Consider the following 8,940-nt stretch of genomic DNA (forward strand, 5'->3'; position numbering starts at 1 on the left):
CTTTTAAAATTTGTCTTTATACAATAATTCCAAAAAAGCTCTAATGAACTTGGCGCCCTCAAACTATGCCTGCGCTAGTTCGTGCACCTCTGCACACGCGCCATTGCATCAGCTGTGCTGGACCTACCCGTCCTGTATAGCTGATGCAACCCTTCCAAAGCATTTCCCTAGTCAAGTTTGAATTAAGAGCGCTGTTGTTAGCTTTCTTCTTTCCAGAGGTAAGAACGCCAAATGTAGAACTTATAAGGCTTCCGTAAGCGAATATAGCGCGCGTGCCAAGATCAGCATTAACAAGACCTGCCTAATACAACGTAAATAGAACAAAGGTACAAGCCCTTTCAGTATACGCATGGATGAGAAAAATTTTTGATCAAATCTATCTGATGCCAAGGACAACTACAATAACCGCAGCAAGAAGGCGCGGTGAAGTCCAGTCGCCTGCGTCCTGTTCGAGATCCGTCACAAAGGGCTTGACATCCAGAGCCAGTGAGCTCGCGGCTCCGAGCACGACAGCGGCACCTCTGAAGACTTTGCAGATAGCGTCGCACACATCGGTGTCAAGCATGTCGTTTTGGAAGTACATCACCAACGCCTTCTCCTCGGCAACGCTGAAATTTTGCCGCACGCTCTCGAGGTGTCTCGACATTTGACTTATCGTCGCTAACGCCGGGTACTTCACACAGGCGGCCGCCACGACGTGTCCGAACAATACTGAACCCCACAGGACCGCACGATCGGACGAGGTTTCTAAAACAGGCCTCAGCAGCCTGAGGCGCGTGGTCCAAAGCATGCAGCCCGCCACGTAGTTCAGGATAGGAGGAGTCCGGAACGTTGTCTGGTCGTAGGCGCTGCTGGCGTAGAAGGCGAACCGAGCACGCTGGCCTGTTTCTTTGTGAATGAATGTCACCTGCACAGTGGATATCGGTTCAGTCGCAGAAACAATAAAAAAGAATCGCCTAGTTGAGATCCAGTCAGCAACCAAACCAAACATTAGTGTATTGCTGCAGATACAACAAGGATATTTGTCGCCACATATCTTTTCCATCATTCCTTACACTTCTATAGCGGATTAACCTGCACAGTGAATACCGGTTCAGTCGCAGAAACAATAAAAAAGAATCGCCTAGTTGAATTCAAATCAGCAACCAAACCAGACATAAGTGTATTGCCTAGATACAACAAGGGTATTTGTGGCCACATATCTTTTCGATCTTTCCTTACACTTCTATAGCCGATTAACCTAGATTATTCTCTGCCCGATGGAGCTCTCACAGAATAAACATATACCGACACCACTGCAAAATTGAAACACCAACAAGGGGGCTATATCTACATAAGAATACAAAATTAAAGCTCGCTAGTGATGAAGTAGAAGCGGGGTCTATTAAAAATTTCTCTACAGTCGTGTTTGCGCAATATAAGTTAACATCAAGTGTTCTACATTTTAACCTCCCTTAACTGAAATCATGCCATTGCAACTGTCTTGTTCACGCATCGTTTGACGCTGATAGCCCATTTAACAAAGATATTATGGCCCCGCAATACGCGCCACAAGGCACACAGCTGCACAGCATCCTCTCATCAAACAGTGTCTGGTATGGCTTCCCTGACGTCGTCACAGCTGATAGTGGCTGTACAAAACCTAATCCTGTGGTGTTCTCATTCTTCATGCCACTCTATGAAAGTTCTTCCGCTACGCCCACTCTACCCGAAAAGGATATCATAGAGGGTGTTGTCAGCTCCGCGAAAAGTTGATGAATCGCTGTCATAAGGAGCCCAGCAAACGGCGCCCTCTCGGAAATGGCGGCTTCGGTGCCATTTCATACCTGCTATCAGTGTCCACTTGTGATTAGAAACGAAGCGTGTGGTGCAGCCAGCGAGTCCAGAATCGCAGTAGTGATTACTCGACGATTTCTCAGGCATGACCACTTCGACAGGGACGCCGTAAGAGTTAGACGCTCGTTGCAGGAACATGCCGTTTTGCGAGCCCAACTGCGTTCAGCCGGACCAAGACAAAAGGAGGCCGCTTACACGGGTCAACGCCCTTGGGCCACCCAAGGTCAGACCAAGACACAGAACATTGTTTAGCCAGGGCTATTGCCGTTCACCGTGTACAAATATATACCAACGCAAATAGCGCAGTTAACTCGGCACAGCACAGAGGACAGTCTACTCGTCTGCCAGCGGCGAGACTTGCCTGGCTGGGGCAGCGGTGTTGGTGCTTTCGCTTGGCGCCAAGAATGGGGGCCGCGGTCTGCAGACAGGCTTCGCACGGTGCCCACTCGCACTGGAACTGGGCGTCTGGCCAGTGGAAGAGCACCAGTACGCAGAGGCACGCCGCCTGGCCGTTCTGCTCGAGCCCGTCGCGATGAAGCAACACGGGTTCTGTCACGTCCAGCTGGACTACGGCGGTGTCCTCAGGAAAGCACGAGGCGACGCTGTCTCCATCTGGGCCGGAAAGAGGTTGTTTAAGTATTAGCGCAGATCGAAGACATCGCGAATGTAAACCGCCCGCCCGTCGTACCTGTCTTTTCGATAACTGGGCTCGGAAAAAAAAAGCAAAGTCGTGGGTCTGACTCATGGTTGTTAACTTCTCGCAGAAACATCGTGGATCATAAGAGACGCTTTAGCGAAGAGCTTCGGATTACATCAAAATGCCAGGGGTTCTTTTAAGTGCACTTATGTATCATTACAACCAAGCATTTGCACAGCGCCTCCATAAAATTAAAATAGCAGCGACCGGGGCCAGCATCCAACTCTCGACCTTGGCCTGAGCAGCTGACGGTCGTAGCTTAGGAAACTTGAGGTACACTTAAACCGTATGTTAATTAAGAGCATGTTAATTAAGCTGCATACCCATAAGGGTATGCAGTGGCCTAGGGTACTCTTTACGTAACACCTCGCAGGCACGGTCATTTTCTGCACTGATAAACCTAAGGGGTGACGGGGGGGGGGGGGGGGTGGGGGGGCTCATACCACGTCTGGCACAGTAGTGCAGCAGTTAAGAGATGCCCTGGCAGGTGGGTGTTCAAAACACAGCCACCGGCGGAGATTGTGAGACGCGGGTCACTCTTCTTGAGCAGGCTCTCGCGAACAATAATTAGTTTAACTGCCGCCTGCCTCAGTGGGCAGTTCGCTCCGAATGTGGTGGGCAGGTTGCGATGCCGTCACAGTGCCATGTAACCTAGGTAGTAGCAAATGAAACACCGAATTTTCAGCTCACAACACCGACGCTGGATTTTCTGCAGAACGGGAGCCTTAACGCTCTCACGTTGAAAGTCGTAGGTCTAATCATGCTTCAGTATTGTTACGATGCAGCTGCGGCACTGCAGGAAGCCGGCACGCAGTCTTGCACCTAAGATCGAACTGTTTATTGGGTTCAGCATGTGCTCGCTAAATAAGCAAACTCGGTGGCGGCACCAATGAACACAGTTAAGAATCATGGATTAACATCTCGATAACCCTTGGCCGCGCGCTATTAATTTACTGCGCCGGAACTCAGAAGTAATCGTCTTCCGTCGGGACCAGTTTTCAACGCCGTACAAAAAGACATTGACAAGGTGGTTACCAGTGGCTAATGCGAGATTTAGCGATAGTTGTTAAGGTGCTTGTACTTTACAATATGTTGTGGTAGATAATATGAGAATGACCCCACATGCGTATAGTTTTAAGGCTTTTTCCAGTTTTCCACACGTATTTGTTTTCCTTCTATGGGTCTGCTCTTAATCCGCTCCTCTATAAGCGTAGCACCATCGATGATCCTCTCCTCGGGCGGCACGTTTCGCCGAATCTGTCGCAGATGGACCATGCAACATTTCTCTACTCTCGTCACCTCCTTCCTCCCCCTTGCACGATAACCACGTTTCAGATACCTACCGTGGTACACGTCATGCTCTCGCCATGACCTCCTCCTCTCACCATACCCTTCCTCCACGGCAACCGTTCTTCGCCTTCTAGGGTGACTACCCTACAGTTGGTTCCCATGACAACCACGCACCAGTTGCGCCTTCTCACGCTCTTCCCATACCCTCCCCCTGTGGTAATAATGATTCTCCGATTGGGGATTTCCCTGCTCTCGCCACAACTTCATACTTCCACGGTAACCGCCTTTAGGATGGTTACCCTATTAACCATCCTCTGGTTACGCCTTCCTACTCTCTAACCTTAATATTTCCTTCATGGCAATTCTCCGTGTCCTTCCAGGGTAAGTGTCCTCCGGTTATTTGCCGTGGCAAACGGCGATCGGTTGAGCATTCTTGCGTTCTAACCATACTCTCCTCTTTCCAGGGTAACCATCCTCCATTTGGGGATTCCCCCCCCCTCCCGTCTCGATACCCTCATCCTTCCATTGTACCACCCTCCGGGTCGTTTCTGTGCTAACCATTCACTGGTACGCATTTCTCCGCTAACGTGATACCTTCCTCCTTTAACGATAACCACCCTTCGAGTTGCTCCCATTGCAACGCACCCAGCGGTTATGCCGACAACGAAAGACAACGACACCCTAAAACGAATAGAAACCCAGAAACGGGCGTTTAACGGCTGTCGCTGTAATACACGCGCGTTATTACCGTGTTTCGAGAAGAAACCAGCCGCGACCAACATACCATGCAGGTGAGACTATGGTACAGAAAAAACACTGGTTCCACAGCAGTAAATGTAACGAAACTGACAGATACAAGAAACAACGAAAAAAATGTCATTTGATCTGCGTGGTAAGCCAAATCAGAAGCACGTGTGCTAGTGCTGTGTGGCCATTTTCTTGCATTGCTTGTCGTCCATGCACCAGCCGCCTGGGTCACATAACTTTGTGACCTAATCACAACCTGCCAGATGTATATTTATACACCTGGGCAGATTGCCACAAACCGGTGGGTAGCCTACCACAAAGCAGGCTTCAAACACACACACGCAAACACACGACAGGTAAATGCAGGGAATGACCACTACAAGGGCTAGCACACTAATGATCGCAGCATGCAGCACTGAGGTCTTAAGCTCTGGAGCCACTTCTTGCCTAAGGAGAAGGCTCATATAATGGAAACAAAATACCTGCTTAAACAACTCAAATACCTGCTTCCTATCGAGCTACTCCTTTTAAGGAGACATCGACAAGTCGGGGCGATCCCAAGGTGGACAAAGCGCAGAACGCGAGCGAAGCGCACATATTCACAACCTCTTTCACGACTGACGCACATACTGATCCACCCACAAGCACAGGTAATTCGTTTACTTACTTACCATAATATTTGCATGAACAAAAAGCGATCGCCAGAGCCGGGTGTCTCTGAGCTCGTCGTGCGGTGCGCAGGCGAAATTCTAGCTCTTCTTTGAATGCTGGGCTCAACGACTCGCCGTCCAAGCATTCCTGAAACGAGGAAGAGACTCTTATAATACGGCTATGAAGGACTGAAAACGCAGAATTTTTCTTCTTCTCTAATATTTAACATGAAGATAGCATCGGTATTTATATCTGTTTAAGTCCCGATGCTGCCATGGTCTGTTGGTGACGTCGTAGTAAAAGACTCCGGTTTAATTGAACACCTGGGACTTCTTAATGCGCAACGGCATCCCATGGAACGCGTAGATTTTTGCGTTTCGGCTCCACCGCAATCTATTCAAAACGCGAAGATGCATGTTTGCGGCTGCAGGATGAGAAATGCTTCGGTAATATTTTCTATTGAAGGTAGTAGTAACGCCTTTCCCTGTATACAACTTAGTTTAGCGGCTCTGTAAACGCTTAAAAATCTCTGGGGAACTTATTGGTTCCGGTTGAGATGGCTGCTAATCTGACAATCAGTTCTCAAGCCCTTTGCGGTGAATCCGAGCTTTCTACCTTACCATCCATTCAAAGAGCCTTGAGCTATGGGAGAACACACAACGGTAATACCTTGTATAAGCATACGCATTCAGAAGGAAAAGAGAAAACATTTTTGAAAACTCCTTTAAACGGCACCTTCAGTATTTACTCAATTTCTAAAGAACAGTGCAGGTACATGCATTTCTGCAGCTACATAGTACTGGCAGAGCCCTTCAGTAGCCCAACTAGCTCTGGCTATGGGCTCATCAAATATTGATGTTTGATTTTATTTATGAAAGCAAAGCAAAGCAAAGCAAATCAAGGGTGATAAAAATTTTGTACTAAACTCTATATGGGAGAGCTTGGTGCGCAAGCCAAAGTGACCGCATGGCAGCCGCTGGCGTTAATCGAGGAGGTCGAATGTGATGGTATTCGACCGGATTTCAATGCAGGCACAGTCACTCTCAATGAGGCCTAGGGTTTAGAGATAAGAATGGTCATGTGAATGACTCTCTGGTGGATGTTAGCAAAAAAAGCGTTTGAAAGACTGGTGTCTCAAACCCAGAGAGATGACATAAGGCTAGAAGTGTAAGATTAATTATAACACCGCTAAAAAACATCGTATATAAAGGACAGGGTTAATTGGAGAGACATGGGAGAGACCTTTGCCCTGCAGTGGGTGTAGTCAGGCTGATGATGATAAAGAAATATGTATAAAAAATTGGCAGTGGCTTAGCTCTGGTTAAGCCTGGATATACAAGCGAAAAGCAGCAGTTATGCTTTGTTTGACGTCATGGCTGTCGCAGTTCGCGCACAATGCATTGGGAGCACCACGATAACGGTGCATGCAAGAGCGTTATATAGCCCTCCTTCCGCATGCGTAGTGGTAAATGCGCGCCTGCAACGAATGGGAAAACGATGGCGAGGGGACGAGCGCTCAGTAGCAGCAGCGGTGATGAGGTGGCGCACAAGCGCAGTAGCGCGCGTCTGCGCCGAAAGGTCAGGCGGCAGAGTCGGCGGCGGCGGCAGCGACGGCTGCCGCCGCCTGCTGTAGTTTAATGACGGTTGTAGTTTAATGAGCGCACCCTTTCTTTGAGCAATGTTTGAATGTCCCAATAAGTATGATAAGGCTTCACGCAACAGCCAGATGATCGCTGGTACCAGTCGTGGCACTGTCGGTGCCCTCTGTCTCCATATAAGCGCCGAGCGGGCTAGGATTATGAAAGTGTTGCAGAAAACAGACTTCCGCTTCAATTCGGAATGAAGATCAATAAGACGAAATAAATGCAAGGACGTTGAAGCAAGGTTTTCTGGTCAAGCAGGAACATGGTGGCGCGGCCCCTTTTCATGATGATTAGCAGTACTGAAGGATTCTGCAGGAATTGGCTAACCGACTGATATTTCAGTGAGAATGAGCTTTTTGGTGGATGTCAGTGATCAATTACTCCCTTATTACAAATCTACTCCACCTTGGGAGATTCCCCCAAACATTTCACCTACTAGGTGAAACTCTTGGAGAGATTCTGAAGCTTTTCAATAATCATGTGCGTTGTAAATGGCGTAGAACTGCTGTGATCTGGACGGTGCGTCTGAGAGTGAGCGTGTTTATTCGTGGCGTGGTGTACGGGGGGATGAACACGATACACTACTTGATGTATCTGGTATGGACAAAGGCACAGAAATTTCAGGAATTTCTTTTTACGTTATGCCCCATGACTTGCTTGTTACGTACATCGTAACGACCTTTTACGCTTGCCAATGCCATTACGTTTTCCCCTCTATTCGATGATGTCATACATCATATTCTGGCTGTTTTACAGATTGCGCTTCCAAAAATCGTTATGACCTACCAACAGGCCCAAATTTTTACTCTCTGGATTACAGATCGCCGACTGTTTTGCCTATTCAGAGATTCCATATATTTCGCTCTAGAGAAGCAGATGAAATCAGTGCTTCATAGACAACCAGGAAAAATTCTAGTCAGAATCTTGGGTACAGCGCAAGCGCAAATAGCAATTCGGATGTGGCTCTCTTTAAGACTCTTTCTATCTGTCTGCGTAGTTGTAATCTAAAAGTCACAAATAATCGTAGCATCATTGCATATGCACAAGGGTGCCGATAAGCAAAGAAAACAGCTCTGGACGAGCACAAGCAGCATACAATATGTATGTAGTGTCTAGTCTGGCAGCGAGGAAAAAGAGTCGGGATCGCCGACAAACATCGTACTACGTGTGAATACCTGGAGCAGAGCGAAGAACCGCAGCCTCTTTCCGAGCAGTGGCAGGGCGACCTCTTCCCAGAGCGCATCGTAGCGCGCGCAGCTGAAGAGGTCCTCCACCGGCAGACACCTCAGGACGGCGTGCACAACGGTGGAGCAGCGAAAGGCCGAGTCGGCCGCGGCCCCCATCGCTCCTCCTCCCTCTGCCTCCTCTTCTTCGGGTGTGGCGACAAACCTTCAAGTTCGCTTTTGTTTTCTACCCTTCTTCCTAGAGGCGTACACCCATGGCGGTGAATCGCCCATCGACCATTGATTCCTTGATTATACACTGAAAAGGGCAATCTAGGCTGCTCTCTTTGACATCACGTTGATTATAGAGTCCACCCACGGCACGTTTTTCGTTTTTAAGCAGCTGCTTTACACCTTCTTGAGACTATGGTGCAATCGGTGCCACCATCGTAAGCGTCGCCTTAAAATAGGGAGACAGTTTTCTATGAGCGGTTCGAAACTGGTAGGACCATACGCTGTCTTGTCCACTTGGCTGACACTATTACGGAGGGGTCTGTAAGGCCCACCTGCTATAAAAGGCGTAACCTCGAATCCAATTCAGTCGCACTGTACTGTATGCGTGACTTCCACGTTATCTCGCCGGAATATTCAGCAGGTCGCCTGGTCGACAGTGCTGACAAAAGATCATGTGGGCCCGGAAATAGGTGTGCTCGAGAATGCAGGATTTGGGATCTTGCGACGTAGGGGGAAAATCGAGTAGCTGTTATCCGTAAGCTACAGTTGTCAGTTTCGCTACTGTGGAATTCGGCATTTTGCTTGCAGTTAATCAGCCCATATACATGCAATAGACTTTGTGTGACTGCTGCCCCATGAAGATGGTGCTGCGGCTCCCAACAACCACTGGCATGTTCTC

At 48.5% G+C, this 8,940-nt stretch overlaps 1 protein-coding gene across 1 annotated transcript; it reads right to left on the minus strand.

The window, feature by feature from the left end:
- Nucleotides 1-376: 376 nt before the first annotated feature.
- LOC149360110 (uncharacterized) lies at nucleotides 377-8,207 on the minus strand. The gene is made up of 4 exons (XM_089569197.1): nucleotides 8,040-8,207; nucleotides 5,242-5,368; nucleotides 2,198-2,448; nucleotides 377-907 (listed from the first exon to the last, which is right to left on the minus strand). Exons 1-4 carry the CDS (start codon nucleotides 8,205-8,207, stop codon nucleotides 377-379), a joined length of 1,077 nt encoding a protein of 358 aa, XP_089425323.1.
- Nucleotides 8,208-8,940: the final 733 nt, after the last annotated feature.

Source organism: Amblyomma mixtum, chromosome 2, assembly GCF_055824585.1.
Source record: "Amblyomma mixtum isolate Tamu chromosome 2, ASM5582458v1, whole genome shotgun sequence".
Taxonomy (NCBI): Eukaryota; Metazoa; Arthropoda; class Arachnida; order Ixodida; family Ixodidae; genus Amblyomma; species Amblyomma mixtum.